General features: G+C 42.9%; 1 protein-coding gene across 1 annotated transcript in view; it reads left to right on the plus strand.

Annotated features, from left to right (window-relative positions):
- The window catches only part of LOC104555084 (calpain-13), a 47,558-nt gene that overhangs the window by 14,700 nt on the left and 16,665 nt on the right, over window positions 1–16,193 (plus strand). Inside the window, exons 3-11 of the mRNA XM_061990367.1 lie at window positions 503–572; window positions 1,430–1,548; window positions 5,077–5,210; window positions 7,011–7,185; window positions 8,163–8,234; window positions 9,974–10,059; window positions 11,427–11,501; window positions 12,350–12,505; window positions 13,941–14,097. Of these exons, the coding sequence (XP_061846351.1) occupies window positions 503–572; window positions 1,430–1,548; window positions 5,077–5,210; window positions 7,011–7,185; window positions 8,163–8,234; window positions 9,974–10,059; window positions 11,427–11,501; window positions 12,350–12,505; window positions 13,941–14,097 (1,044 nt within the window). The remainder of the gene's footprint in view (window positions 1–502; window positions 573–1,429; window positions 1,549–5,076; window positions 5,211–7,010; window positions 7,186–8,162; window positions 8,235–9,973; window positions 10,060–11,426; window positions 11,502–12,349; window positions 12,506–13,940; window positions 14,098–16,193) is intronic.

Here is a 16,193-nt window from a genome sequence, read left to right on the forward strand (position 1 = left end):
TCCTACCTGTGCACTCAGATATCCCAGACCAATATCAGACGAAGATGGGAGAAGGGTTCACATTTCTGTGTGCAAAGCCAAGCTCTGAAGTGTTTCCCCCTTCATTGCTCAAGCAAGATTCCCAAGGAATACAAGGAAAAATCTCACAAAATTGAAAATAAGTCAGACAGTCCTATGGGATTTTGCAGCCAGAGATTAAGCCCTCTTTCTATAGCTTCCTCACCAGAGTGATGAAAAGCAGCCCAGGCTGATCTGTATTAGTCCTGCATGGAAACACAAAAAGCTCGGGTATTCCATGCCTAGGAACAGCTGAACAAAGTGAAGAAGAGATACGGAGTATCTCTTTTGCTTTCCTTGGTGTCAGGCAACAAAATATCAGAGCTCAAGAGAAATAATTTTCATCTGTGGGAAAGGCAGGCAATCAAGGGTCTTCAAGGGGCTGGCACACACTGCTGGCAAAGGCTGGGTACTCACACTGCTCTCTGCGTTTTCTTCCCTTCAGGAACTTCAGATAAATCCTCATTTGATCATGGATGGAGTTAGCAGATTTGATATCATGCAAGGAGAAATAGGTAAGGTCGTATGCCTGTTTTGGAAAAGATTGGCACAAAGCAGTAATAATCTGTTACTGCTTTGCTACGTTCTGAGTGCTCGGTGGGAAGACGTAGATCATGAGAGCTGAAGTAAACAATCGGTGCAGGTCAATCCAGACTCACACAGGCCCACACATAATTTATTGCAGATATTTAACAGAATTCCCAAATGCAGCAGCTCTAAACATTGTTACTTAGATATAGTACCTGACGTCTATGTACAAGAATAGAAAGGGAAGTCCAGCTAAGATCAGGCAGATGCTTCAAGTACAAGGGCCAAACACAGTTCTGGGGGAAGCAGGCACATCTGCAGCATTGAATTTCATTTCATTTGAATGCCTCTTTTCACTTGTCTCTCAGTGTTTTCTTTGCTGTGGATTTTTCTATCCATCTTCTCTGATATTTACCCAGACATGTGTCTGCACCCTGTATTGGTTACATCTTTTTCTCCTGGTTCATAACTGTGTTTATCTTTGGGAGCAATGCTATGAGCGTACAGAAAGAAATGCCTTCCCATTTCACACCCCAGTGAGAAGTCTGAAGCTTTCCTAAACACTGTTCTAGACTGCAAGTCCCAATATGACCACAAAAGATAGGAGGAGCAGACAATCGAGGATGGCTGGGTAACACCAGGGGTCCCAAAGGATATTGCTGATGAATAACAGGTATGGGTTCAGTGTTTTGGGAGAGAAAAGTGAGACAGAACAACATGGGTTTCTTTTAGCAAACTGGTTTTTAGATTTCTTAGATGTTGAAGTCCACTCACCTAAAGAGTAAGTTATGGTCCACAATGGTGAATAACTGACTGAATGCACTGGATTCTTCCCTCCTTTGAGGTGACTGCTGGATGCTGGCTGCCCTGGGCTCCCTGACAATGCAGAAGCAGTTTTTGCAAAATGTTTTACCAAAGGACCAAGGATTTCAGGGCAATTATGCTGGGATTTTTCATTTCCGGGTATGTAATCTCTGTCCTATTGGTACTGTTTGGGATTGGCTGGTTGCATTATATATAGGAGTCCAAACTGTGGTTCCAGATCCTAACTTCTTTGAATGCTTCCATTCTGACTCCTACTTCTGAATTTTTCAGAAAAAACCCATACATTTTCTAATGGTTCCTTGTTCTCCAGGTGATGCAATCACACTTCAGGGAATTTGAACCCCTTTTCTGAAGGTTAAGATTCTTAAGAGGTACAGATGCCATCTGTTCAGATAGATTTATATGCATATATGTTTTAGATGTCAGATTCTGGTGTCTACTTTGATTTGGACAGTTTGTTAAGGCTGTCAGCACACCTGTGTTTTTATTTATTTGGACTCATTTTCTCTTTGCCCGTATATTTCACCTTGCCCTTTTAGCTCATGGAAATGGCTTGAAATTACAAATCCCTTGAGAGAGATCAGAGAAATGGGCTTTTGATAGTTTGAGATTTGTTTCAGAGAGAGGAGCAAGGCTTTTTAGTAAATCTCACTTTCCACCAACTCTTGAAATTCTTTGAGTCTCCTGAGAGCCTGACTGGGACAGTAACTGGCAGGCCCTGCTTGCCTGTATCTGAGTCAACCAAGTATCTTGTAGGATTAAAGGCACTTATAGTACCATTAAGCTCCAGAAACTAAACTAGGCAAAGAGAGAATCAATAGATACTTGGCCATTCATCATCCTCCTTTTTTCACAAATTTGTTTGGTTATCCGTAGTTCAGAGCCAAGCAAAGAGCTCTGGTAGTGAGACTTCTTTGACTCCTTGGAGCTCTTGTGGAGCAGCACCAGGAGGATTATCCATTGGAAGTCTAAATTTTGTTCTGTTCCTTTGCTCCTCAGGATACCAGATGTTTCTGTCTTGGCCCATTTCCAACATGCAGAGGTGCACTGTATGAGATAAACAGGCTGAAGGGACATCAGTCTCCTTAAAACACATTGAAAGGATATGAGCTAGATTGTCTTTCATGAGAGCTTTGAAAAGATTAGTTAGGAACAATCCTTAAATCTTAAGCAGGATAAATACCTTACAGTATTTGAAAATGTTTTCCCTGTCATCTCATCTGCAAATCAATGCAACTCTTTCTGGCTTTCCTTGAGTAATAAACCCCAGAGAAAGCCACTCTGAATGGAAATGCTTCTCGGTAATGCTTTTCAATTATTCCATCAAAGATATTTTACTGCCATCCACAGGCTAAGCCACCAGTCCTCAGTTCAGTAAAGAACCACAAACAAGGCATATCATATGCTAATATAAAAAATTTAGCTTATAACTTCTTTTTTTTTTCACCTCTTTGGATCTGGAGCACGTTGTCTCTCAGGAATAAAAAGGACAACTTCAGTCCTCCTGGAGCAGTCACCAGCTGTTTGGTTGCATTAGTTAAGCACTTTAAACACATTGTCACCTGTAGCTGGGAGACTTCTTTATCTAAGGAACAATTACAGTGATGTTATTTCATCAGGAATTTAGTCCCATGTTTGTATAGGAATCACTTTCTGTGACACAGAAACTGACGGCTATGAAGCAGGGTGTGCCATGCATTGTGACAACAAGCAGCAGCAGTTTGGGAAAAACCCAGATGTATTCTGTAGGGACTGTGAGAGGTGATGGCACAGTGTATCAACTCAAAACAAAGTGAATCTGCCCTGAACATTAATGTCCCTGCTCAGGAAGAAACTGATTAAATCTTTAAAGTCTACAAGTGGTCAAGACCTGTTTCAGGACACATCCAGAAGATGTGTTCTAATACCATGCAAAAGAGAGTGACTGAAAAACAGGGGATTTTCACCTTGCTCAATTCCAGTACTAAATTTCTCTGTCAATGGAGGAAAAACAGGAGGCAGAACAACTACACATTCATGAACTTCCCTCTTTCCAGCCTGCTTAAATAGGGTTTCTTTGTTTCATTTGCTGTCACGTTCCCATCTGCAGTGCTTTAAATCCTGAGTGTGTACACTCAGAACTTTCATGAAGCCAGACTCTCAAACCAAGAAGTGAGGGCATTGGCCCTCTCTGAGGACATATGGGGGAAAATGGCTTCTCCTGTACCACTCTTGCACTCCCAGAGCATCCTAGGACTTTCCATGAAGTTTCTCATCAGTCAGGACAAAGCGGCTCTCTTTATCCATCTAAAGAAAAATACAGTGCTGCGTTCCAAAGGCCTCTAAACTTGAGCTCCTCACTAGAAATGGACAAGGAACTTAGTTTTGGATGCATATCACCCACTCAGTGGGTTTGGGCTGCACAGCCAGCCAGCTCCATATTGTACTTGTTGTGTTTGCACATGCAGCACTGTGGGGAGGTGTGTCTGGATACCACAGCTTTTCTCCATAAAGACCTGCTGCCAGGTGTTGGCTGTTGACAGAACAGCACATTAGATGACCAAAAGGACAGTTGCTTCTGGACTGTCCTTTTTCCCGTCTCTCTTTTGGGCAGAGGACAGCCAGTGGCAGGCTTTTCCTCAAACCCCATCCTGCCAAAATCAAGCAGAACCCTCAAATCTCTCCTGGAGCTCAAGTTTGAAGATTCCAACCCTGCCACCTCCTGCTGCCACTAATGTAGGAAGTGATAGGCTGGGGTGAGGCAGAATGTAAGTAGGATCAAACCTGCTTTTGGCTTTGAAGAGTGTAAGCTGCTTTGCTGCTGGGCAGATCTGGTCTTGTGCCTTTCTAACAGAACAACTCATTTTGGGGCTTTTCATTGATCAAAGCTGTTGAAATAAAGTCATTCTAGACTTAATCTATTGCTGGCATACTTCCACTGGAGTTCTTAGCATTACTGCAAATAAGAGCTTGGCCTCTTATGATTGCAAATCATGCTAAGGTACATTAATCTGCTAATGACTCTGGAAATGGCTCCTTTACTTCATCCCCACATGTCTCTCTCCCTATCTTCTCCCTTGAAAGACTTCATCAGCTAGATCAGCTGGAGGAACACCTGCTCTGTCCACATGCTAGAGGGACCACCTGCATCCTCCTCATCTATCAAGGAGATGGATAACACCTCAAAATAGTCTTTAGTCACTACACTGTCCCTGTCCGTGGCAGCACATCCGAGTCTTAATTGAAAAACAGAGGCAAGAAAATCTAGAGATTGGATCTTGGCAGAGGTTCTCTGGCTGGGAGCTCTGCTGCAAAGGAAAATCCAAGTGCAGCTAAGAAGTGAGACTCACTGAACCATCTGCATGGCTGTTATTTATCACTTTGCTGTCACCCAATAATATTAGTGTTATTTCCCACATGTAATCTTTCCTCCCACTGATTGCAGGGCTATTTATATCCCCAGATGACTTACCCTGCCACTGGGAAATGCAGCCACTTGGTCGCTTGTTTAACAATGTGGACCATCAGCCTTAAGCAGTTCAGGAGAAAACTTGCACATACCCATGCTTGAGATTAATTCCTGTGGTATTTTGGGAGGCTGTTGCTTGACATGAATATTAGCTCTTTAAAGAGACTCATTCTTTGCTCTCACATCTTTTTCATTTTCTTTTTTGTATTTATTTCCAGTTCTGGCAGTATGGAGACTGGGTGGATGTAGTGATAGATGACCGGCTGCCGTTCCTAAATGGAAGATACCTGTCTGTACACCCTCGAACGTCAAATGAATTCTGGCCATCCTTGCTGGAAAAAGCCTATGCCAAGTAAATATACCTGATCCATTCTTCCACCCAGTGCTGAATGCTTTCTATGGATGCAAAGTCCACAGGAAGGAGTTCAGTGTTACAACTACGCATCTTGTGCTATACTTATGCAAGGAACTGTGACTGCATGCAAACACAGGGCCAACATAGCCTAGTAATACCAGTTTCAGGCTGAAGACGTAATTGTACCCAGCCCAACTTGGGGATGTTGAAACCTGAGAAATAAAAGGGACAGGGCAAGGGCTGGTGACACAAAAGGTGTCTCCTCCTTACTTTAAGCAAACTTCTTCACCTCTGTTTACCTTTCTATATTTTTCTGTTTAAAACTGCAGACTATAAGCAGGGATTATGTCTGTTTACAGTCACCCATCGGAGATCATGCAGCTGTTAGGAGCAGGCAATGAGGAAGCATGGCTGAAGAACATGTCCAGGCATAATACACACACTCCTGTGAGTCTCTAGTTAGGTCTCACTTCACATAAAGAGCTCTGACTCTTGGCTGTGATCTGCAGGGTACTGCAGGTTTAATAATGATTAATAAAGAAATAAGAATTTAAAAATATTCTTTGAGGAGTGAAGTCAGTGTGATTTCTTATCATCTGTAATGTTGCCTATTATTAAACAGGTTGAAGAGAAATTCCTGTGTTAGGGATAAACTGAAGGGCTGGAACTCGATACACGTGCCCTTATCAAGCTGGTGTTAACATTTGCAATGCAGTGTAGAAGAGCTGAAGAAGAGAGCTAATTATTTTGGCAGATTTGGTCAAGAACAAACAAATGTTAAGGCAGCATCTGAGCAACTCAGGAATAGGATGCATTTTGCCCTGAGAGATCTCAGAAAAGTTGACTAAGGATTCAGTATCAATTTGCTGCATAAGATTTTAATTACAAAGCAAACCAAACCTCTATTAAATTAAAGTTGCAAGCGATGCTGTTTATGAGATTCCCATTTGAGAGGTTTTTCCCCAGTGCCCATGACAAATTCTTTTCATCAGTGTAGGACAAGGACAGCCCTTCAAAATACAATTAGCTGCAGACTTCATTTGATTACATTCATTAAATACGCTGTGTATGGTGGGGTTTAACAGCACGGTCTACCTGCTCTAAGTACGGCATGTTCCAGCTTATTTGCAGGCTCAATAAAAAGCACACGATAAAAACAACAAGGACTGTGTTGGCAATATTAAATTATTATCCTATTATTGTACCCTGACAGAGTGAATTTGGAACAGTGCTGAAAGCGTGTTTCTATCTTGACTTGAGAGCATGGACAAATACCTTCACCTCCCTCCTTCCTGTTTCTCGTTTACAAAAGAATTACTGGCTATTTTTGTGAAGGCTCGTGGCAAAATACGATATAGAGACTAGCAGTTTGGCTCCATTTGATCTGAAACATCCATTTGAACTAGTTACCTTTGGCTCCTTTCCTGTTCAGAAGAAAGAAACTGGATACTTCAAGATGTGATGCACCTCATATCCTGAAAATGTCTGCGTTAGCATGAGATGCACCTTATTATTTTTCACTGTAAATGGCTGTAGACAGCTGCTTCAGATCTGGATGAACACGCAGGAAAAAGACCCCTCTTTGCCATATTTATTCCAGGGGGCATGTGTTGTGTCTGACCATGTATTTCAGTCACCTTTCCTTTCACTAATTGGCCCTAATGCCTACACACCCCAGGCTTCCCCCATGCTTGCTACTTTGATGCGCATGTCCTTTTTGGAAGCCACCGCCATACGTTGTTTATTAAAATACAGCATAAGAACTAATGAACTCTTCTTTTTTCCCCCTCCACCCAGATTGCAGGGCTCCTACCAGAACTTGCACGGAGGCTACCTTTCTGATGCTTTAGTAGACTTTACAGGGGGAGTCCAAATGGAGTTTTCATTGAAGAGACCCCCTCCTGATCTGGAGGAGATCCTGAAAGCAGCTGGCAAATCTCAGTGTCTGGTGGGGTGTAGCACCTCAGGCCAGGTGAGTCACAAGGCCAGTAGCACGCCTCTCTTGGGTTACAGTGTTTGCATAAAAGTTGCTCTTTTGAGTGAAAACGGAAGTCAATACACACTCTGTGCAATAGTAAAGTTTAAGAGGTCTTGGCAGCAGAAAGTAGATAAGGTTGTGCAGTAAGGAATGTAAAGGTTTCTGGGTAGATGTAGATAGATTGGTCTATCAGACATAAGTGTGGCATCTTTCCTGGCTTATTCCACTACAATAGAGTGATAGCCTTTGCAGCAGGGCTAATTTTGGCCTCATGGCTTCATGATAGATTCTAGCAAGGCTGAAATGCACCTCTCTTCTGTGAGAGGATGTTGTAATCACGTTGTAATTTGCAGACTACCAGTATTAATACTGGGAAGTTGCAAAAGGCCTTTGTGATGCTCAGCAAGTGTCTTGCTAAAAGGTTACCAAGGCTTCCCTTACAGCATGTGAGACTGCAAAGTGTGTGACATTGCTCCTGTAATGCCTGGTTCATCAAGACATGAAGCTCAGCTGTTGCGAACAAGCCAAGGACTAGCCTCCTCAGCTCAGGCGACTGATGCTGGGTTGTGAGTGGCACAATAGAAGAAAAAACTGTTTTACTGTGAGGATGAGGGAGCCCTGGCACAGGCTGCCCAGGGAGAGTGTGGAGTCTCCTTCCTCGGAGGTCTTCAAGACCCATCTGGATATGTTCCTATGCAACCTGATCTAGGTTGACCTGCTTCTGCAGAGGGTTGGACTAGATAATCTCTAAAGGTCCCTTCCAACCCCTACCATTCTATGATTCTATGACCTCAGTTTTATCAAATTTACTGGCTTGCTTATGTCTGCAGTGAGGAGCCAGAGTATCTGGATATTGCTATAGGCAAAACTATGTCTCTATTCTGCCATGACAAATTGTAGTTCTGGGACCTGATGAACATACTTTTGCAGTGTGGCAGAGAGCTAAAAGTTATGCTTTCTCCCTTTTGCAGATGAGGAGAAACATGGAGCTGAGAAATGGAATTGTACAGGGTCATGCCTACACTGTCACAGGAGCTGTGAAGGTAAGATCAAGGACTTGTTCCTGCCTGATGGTCTTTTATTGATGATCCACTACAGGGCAGTCACACTGACGTTCCACTCAGAGTAATTTTAATTAGCTTCATGCTTCAGAGGGATTGTTGAAAGCACATAGCTCAAGTTCCAGGAGGTGGAAGGGTTCTGGCACAATAGGAAGTGGGAGGATATCTGAATCCCATGCCTTTTTTTAATTGAAAAATTCAACTTAAATTCATTTTTTGTTTTGGGACACTTCAAATACAGCGTTTCTGGTGATTTTCATTCCACGCTGACTCTCAACCAATTCTGTTTTCTGTTTCAACTGGGAATAGAAGGACTGCCTGAAGTTGTGGGATTTGTCATGTGATGCAAATCTGTATTTGTTCAGTTCAATCATAAGCTGCCAAAAATCACTATGTGAAAAGTAAATAACTTGCTGGTTCAAGACCAGCATTTCTCCACCTTTTAAGGCCGTTCTGCTTACACAGAACTTCTGGCTAGATATTAATATTGCTGATCTGAAAACAGGACCAATTTCTCACACAGAAAGGAAGGATTATCAAAGAAAGGAAGGATTTTTTAAAACCAGAAGTCAGGCTGCAGTGCACACAGGGAGAGTTAACAGTAAAGCAAGGCCAAGAAGGAAACCAAACAATCAGGCAAGGTAGCTACCACACAATTTAACCTCAGAATATAAAGCACTTTCGAAAGGAGATGTTGTTTTCCCTTGTCTATTTTCTCCCTTCTTTCCCTCTCTTCAAGAGTTTTCTCTAAGAGCTTGGCTTAGGTTCATAGATACCTATGCCATGGCATGATTGCAGTCATCATCATAGCCAGTGGGTTGCTTCTTGGGGAATACTTAATCATAGCCAAGAGGCTCCAAAATGGAAGAATGGGGATTGCCAGGTTCCAGAGAAGGCCCCAGGTGACTCTTCAAAAGACAGGAGTGGAAAGATCCTGAATCTTATTGGAGAGGAAGCAAGCTGTTTCAGTTTTCCACTGCTCATTATGCTCACGCACAGAGGAGGAACAATCTTTGCCCCACCTTACATCAATGGCAAGGCCTCCAGGAGGGTGTCCTGTGGGAATAGGTTTGAAGCTGGCCAGAGTTGGATCTTTTCCTGGGAAGAGACTGCCATGGCATTTGCTTCCAATACGACCTGTGTGCATAAGGAAAGCCAGAAACAAATGGTTTGCTTCTCCTTTCCACTTCCACCATTTGGGCTTCATGGGCAAAAGTGAGTTACTTCTGGTTTAAATCAGTGACAATAAGAGGAGGAGAGCACTAGAAACTCCAGCTGTTGGAAACCACAGTACTGGAGATACAGAGCCACAGATTACATTTATCATCGTCTCTCCGTGCTGTCGACATTCACCCCAGGCAGTCTGGTGACCTCGTTTCTCAAAGTCTCTGCCTTTGCTGACTCACAGCATCAGATGTGCAGAATTAGACACTGGAATTTCCCAAGGCTGTTGAAGTCATGCAGTGTGGCAGGAATGCTGCTGCTTCCCTCTGTGTCAGCTATTCACAGTCCTCCAGAAGGCAAAATGGGTGTGTATTTCTCACACACAACATTCCTTTACAACGTAGCAAAAGGCATTGACTTTTAGCTACAATCAAATGAGATCGGAAGTTAAACCAGGTCTCTGAGGTATAGAAGAGCCATTTTCTTACTTATCTCTTCACTGAATATAACGATTATGAAAAGCTGGAACTGAGTTTAGTTTTCTTTCTTCTTTACAGCTACGCTACAAGAATGGCTGGAAACACATCATCAGAATCTGGAATCCGTGGGGCCATGGGGAGTGGAAGGGGCCTTGGAGTGATGAGTATGGTCTCAAAGTTTCAATCTCATAAGGAGAACCACACTTTTATGAGCTTGTTGTAGAGGACCTCTGCCTTGTGCCTATTATAATGAAGGAGACATTTATAAATCAATTCATTATAAGTGGGGTTTTTCCCTTTGCCAATAACTGCCCACAAAAAGCTGATCCAGGGAAAACTAATGCATAATGGTTTTATATATACTCCTCACTAGGCCTAGCTTGGATACCCTTTTTTATCTATGTGTACATTTTCCCAGTGAGCCGTTTCATATGTCAGAGATGAAAGAGTTGTTATTACCTGAAGTAAGCTCTGGCCATGCCCATGGACACTGGCTGGCTGCTTCTGTTGAATTCCCCTGCAGCAATCCACCTTTCTGCTCCTTCTTCCCCTCCCATGAGTCTGAATCTGGGAAGAAGGTGGTTAGCAGAGTCCATGAGAGTAGGGCAGTATTTTTATGCAGTGTTGAACACAGAGTGATAAAAAAGGTTCTTGATTATTGTGAAGGCAAGGTGCCACTGGATGGGTCTAATCGATCTTTTGGACCACCCCCCCACCCCCCCCCCATCAGCTTAGGAGATGGAGGAGGCATTTTGCTACTCTGTGTGTATGCTAACTTCTCTTTCCTGAGGAAAGGAATGATAGAGAGAGGAAGACTGCAACAGTGTTTTGTAAATAAATAAATGTTAGTTTTCTGGATGGAATTGCCTCAGTGTTTCCCTGACTGGAGAGATGTTCACGTGTCACTCTAATGTGATTTGATGTCATCCGACCTCTCCCTGTTGCTAGGAACACAACTCCTCTGCTGAGAAAAAGTCAGGCTAGCCTGCTGCATCTGGATGTGTTGCAGACACGTTTAATGCTGGGATAAAAGCTATCTACTCATACAACATCCTCCCATATTTTGGAAGGGTGAACTGTAGTCCTAGCTGTAATTGAAATGTCAGTAGAGTGTGTTCACAGGTAAGCTGCATAAATCAATAAATTATTGATTCATGCTCTGTTTATTTATTTTAAAGTCTGCAGAAAGTACAATTATCACTTAATTATAAATATGCTGCTTAGAAACAGCACATTTGACTGGCTAATATGCCCTCAACGTGTCAGTGTAGTATCAGCACTTCAGAATGCTATGCCTTGGTGCCTCACTAACCTCTCCAGTGTGGAGATGGATGACTGAGGCTTGACAGCAAAGATGCAGAGCTCTGTTTGCTGGCCTTATCTGTGAAGGTATCAAGCACAGCCTTGTTCCCAATGTGCAGTTTACTCACCCCTCCTGTTGCCTCTTAACAGGCTGGTTAGAGGAACAATCTGACCAGAGAGATGGAGAATTGTGCCTCACATTTTCTTGTTGATTTGTTCCTGTTTGCAGCTCTCCCCAGTGGGACCACGTTGAGCCTAAATACAGAGAAGAACTCCTCAGGAACAAGGATGATGGAGAATTCTGGTATTTCCCTGATGCTCCTTCTGTCTACCAGGTTTTCTGTTCGTGTTCATTACGAAAAAGAGTCATTTAGGCAGTCCTCTGTTCTTAGGGATGGCTCAAAGCACCCTGTGTTAGCTGTGTGCAAAGAGCAAATTGGAGGTTGCCCTAACCCCATGGTTTTAGAGGAAACAAGACCTGGAGAAATGAAACTGGGCAGGATTAAGTAACAAGATGGGGAAAAGAAAAAAAGAAAAGCAAGAGAAGTAAAAATCCAACTCCTTGAGACCTAGTAATTTTGTCACACTGCCTTTCCTCATAGAGTGCCTAGCTTGAACGTTCGACTGTCTCGTGCTCAGAGAGGAGGGGTGGCTGAGAAGGCCATACAGATTATGCATTTGACTGCTTTGGAGGTGTTTGTGGTTTTAAACTGCCTCTGATTACTCTCAGATCCAGTTTAGTCGTGAGCCATGCTTTAGAACAGCTTTTGATATTTAGAAGGTGCACACTTGTCCCATGAGACTCTCGAGAAAGGAAGGGAATGTAGGCTGGTCTGAGATAGACACTGCAGGCTTGAGCAAAGCATGAGTGTGGGGCAGGGCACAGCAAAAAGACAAAACAAAGTGCAGTGCTAGAGGTGTACTGGAGATAGCAGGATTCCACCTAGGTACTGCTGAACATGCCCTGTAATTTTCCTGGAGCTTTGAGTGCTGTTAGGGCAGCTCAAACACATTGAGAGTTGACCTCTTCTGCAAGGTATCAGCCAGCCCAGTCAGAGCCTGCAAGTGGTCTTTGTAAGCTGCTTTACAAACATGGGAGAGCGAACCTAATCAGTGTCCCTAACAGAAAGGTGAGATTTTTCTCCTCTCTAGGATGTCTTGTGAAAACTTCCAGGAGCAGTTTTCCTGGGTGTGTATATGTAACACCAGCCCAACCTTTCTGGACTTTGGAGATCAGCACCGCACAACATGGTCTGTGGACAGGCACATCAACCTGTGGAGTCCAGCCCTTGCTGCAGGTAATGGATACTCACTGCTGTCATCCAGTCCTCTCTTCCTCTCCACTGGTGCTTACAGTGAAACATTCACTTTGAGATATTGATCATGGGTTGTTAACGCTTACCCTTTCCCATTACAGTACCAATCAGCTAAAGAGGCAGAAACAAAGCAACAGCAGTGTCAACTGAGTTAAAACAAGAGATTTGAGATTTAGAAACTCTGAACTCTTTAAATCAAATTTTGTTTTTCCATCTTCTTTCAGCCAGTTGCAGTAGGTGTGATTGATGACCTCATCAGAAAATCTGGTCTGGTGAATATGTAGCTGATTTTACAGAGTGAGAAATACTCTGAATTTAAATGGATATGAAATGAAAGAGCTGTGCTACAAAGCTCTATTTTCAAAATTAGAAAGGCCTTTGAGCAGAAAAGACCACTGATTCTACTGTCTGTGCAAGAACTCTTCTGGCATTGTGAGCTCTGATTGATTATTAGTAGTATTTATTTTTTCATTTTCAATTTTATCTTATCTTTTTTTGACAGCTGCATCACTAAGATGGTAGCATGTGGTCAGCGAAGAAATTGCTTTTTTTCTGCAATGCTAATCCCTGATTTAGCAGCAAACAGCTTTTCTCTTACAGGTTTCAACCTCCTCCTCATAGGCTTGATCACCATGCCCAAGGAGCACTAACAAAACAATGACTGTGCCACTGCACACCATGGGCATGGGGACTGAGCCAGGAGCTGAGGGGCTGAATTGAGAGCAGAGACATTGTTCTTGGAAGTGTGCTTTCCACCAGCCCTCTAGTAAAGCTTTGGCAAAGTTCCCATCCAAGTACAATTGGGCTAAATTGCAGCTTTCAAGGCCACTCAACACTGTTACTGATTAAAGTCTAGACTGATTTCAGCAGGTACTGCCATCTTAGCCCTTTTCCCCCTGGTCTGGGTATTTTAGTGCTTTCTTATCAGGGATGCTTCCTGTTAATCAAAACCTTGGCCAAGAAGTAGCCTTTTCCCTGTGGTGCTCAATACTCTGTCTTGGTGATCCCAAACACTAACAGGAAGGGATGGGAGGATAGCATTTGTCCATCCCATCTTTTTCTTCAATGTCTTTATGATCTCCAAGCCACAGTCTCTTTCAGCTCAGTGAATGGGTCAGGGGACTGGTTAGGAATCACTACTTTTCTGTTTCAGAGAATGTGTGCCATGTAGGTGAAACAGATGTACATGTGTTGAGAAATCTGCATGACTTTATAACTTTGCCAGAGATTTCTAGAATGATTAATGCACAATTAGTTTCACTTCAGATGCTTCAATTCCTACTGGTAATGTAGAGACAACAGTGCTGTTTTTGTATTGGAAAGATCTTGGAGCAGTAAGTACCTGTTCCTCTTGGTCCATGACAAAAGATCTTACATGACAGGCTACTACTGGAACATCTATGTGGCTACTGTTAATCTATTCACACTTTCCCAGCAGGCACAGTTTCAAGGAACCTCCAGTATTTTTTCCAAGTGCCAGATTTTGACTCCAAAAACTATAATGTAGTAATTTCGCTCATGCAAAAACATGCTGAGGATACGCCGCATGCAAAAAACCTGAAGATTGGATTTTTGATCACCACGGTAAGCACAATCAGGCAGCACACAGGCACTGTTGTTTTCTGAGTGGCTTGTTGTAACTGTACGTGGAGGTGAAAGACTGAATTGCCTTTTGGGCTGTAAAAAGAGAGCAGTCAATATCTGGAGTGAATTTCTGGATGCCTTTTATTGTAGAACATCACATGAAAGGTAGAGTTAGGCAGACTTAGTTTCCTTTTTTCACATCTTAAGAGAAGAAAGGATGAACTTTCAGTTCCGTAGCATCCCAAAATAGCCCTGTGAAACTCAGGGAGACTTCAGGTTACAAAACAGTGCCAGGGTAATTTCATCTGTTCCAGGAGTACTGGTGACATGCCTTGCAGGCCCAGCACAAGGCATGACAGCCAGCACTAACCACAGTACTTGAGCAGTACTCCAGGTTTAGTAGGGAAGTGAATGGCCCCTTGTTCCCCAAAATGGGCCTTACTCATCCTCCTTTTCTATCACAGAAATGCCAGGCAAAACCCATGTGTAAAAAGGATGGATGGCATTTCTTTAGACGTACAGAGTTAATCTACTTGTATACCTGGGACATCCACTACAGTTTCCCCGTGTTTTTTTTCTTAGTGGTTGTCCAGAGAGTTGCTGTTTCAAGGGCAGTTGTTGTCAGAGCATTACCAGGCTTAATGAAAGCCAAATTGATAGTGTGGATGGATGATAGCCTTTTCCAAAGTGTTTTTGTTGTTGACTGGGTGGGAGAAGGGTTGTTCTTAACCTGAAGAATAAAAGGAAGTGGATTGCTATGACCCTAATTTCAAGTCCTCCATATCACTGAAGAGGTTTGTCCTAAGTCCCAGACTTTGAATAATTGATGCCATAAGTCTAACAGCTCCTCATAAAGGAAAAGCATGGCTTTATATCTTATAAAAAAAGGTCTGATAAATAAAAGATGCAATGAAAAAGTCATCCCTCCAGCAAGCAGAACTCACTGTCTCTATGCAGAGAATCTCTGACTGGTGCAGATATCAGGCCTGCAGGATTCCATGGGGCCAGCTGTGCCACTCAGAAAGAGCTGCTGCACGTGGTGAATAGGGAACTTTCTCCTTCCAGCATCCTCGTCATCTGTCCTCCAACAGTCACCAGGCATGGAGGTCCCTGCATACTCTTGCATGATACATGGGCTCAATTATCTTAAAGGTCTTTTCCAACCATTGTGATTCTATGATTCTACGTCTACCTCGATTATTCACCCATTTTAACAGAAATATCTCTTGCTGGGAAGTGATGGCATAGATCTTGAGTCCCTTGAAAAGAGGTTGTTTAATCAAGTAGACTAGGACACAGATTTGCTCCATTCTTGCTTTATGTTTAATAATTCTTTCTTCCCTTATAGTTGATGCTCAAGTGTGTTAATTAAGTTTTTCTCTCTCTTGGTATTCATTCCATCCATTCTGAAGGATGGATGAAATTTGATGAGTATGTCAAGTCTGGATAACATGACCACTGTGGCCCACAGCTCACCTCAGGCTCAGTTTAGGCTTCTGGTGCTAGGTGACCTCCTACACAGTAGCTGAAGGGCAAGGCCAGAACAGACCATTATTAGAGATGCCAGGATTACTATGGGGCACCATCTCAATGAGTCATGCTGCTCTGTCACACCACATCCTTTAGTAATGTAATGGCATTGGTACAAATTGATAAGGCAGATTATACATAAAATACTCACCAATGGACAAACACTAAGTATTTTGACATGTAGAGCTGGTCTACCAGCTCCTCACAGACTGTCTAGCATCATGCCTTGGTAGCAGCAAAAAAGCCAAGTCAAGGAGCTACAACCAGGGTAGATGTACAATCTATTACAGAATCACAGAATCTTAAGGATTGGAAGGGATCTTGAAAGATCATCTAGTCCAACCCACCTACCCCTCAGGTTATTTCTTAGTGTCTAACCTCCAAGCCTGAGGCAGTCAGAGGTGGTATCTCTGCATAAAAGTTTAAAAAAGCTTCCTTTGTGCAAGAGGCAGCCAATTAATACAATTTGTGGCTTCACTCTCTTCCCTGAACCATCAGCTGCTCATTAGCAGCATCATTCATTGTTCAGTACCTTTTGAGACGCATCAAATTCTTGCTGTGAAGTA

The sequence above is a fragment of the Colius striatus genome, chromosome 2 (assembly GCF_028858725.1).
Source record: "Colius striatus isolate bColStr4 chromosome 2, bColStr4.1.hap1, whole genome shotgun sequence".
NCBI lineage: Eukaryota > Metazoa > Chordata > Aves > Coliiformes > Coliidae > Colius > Colius striatus.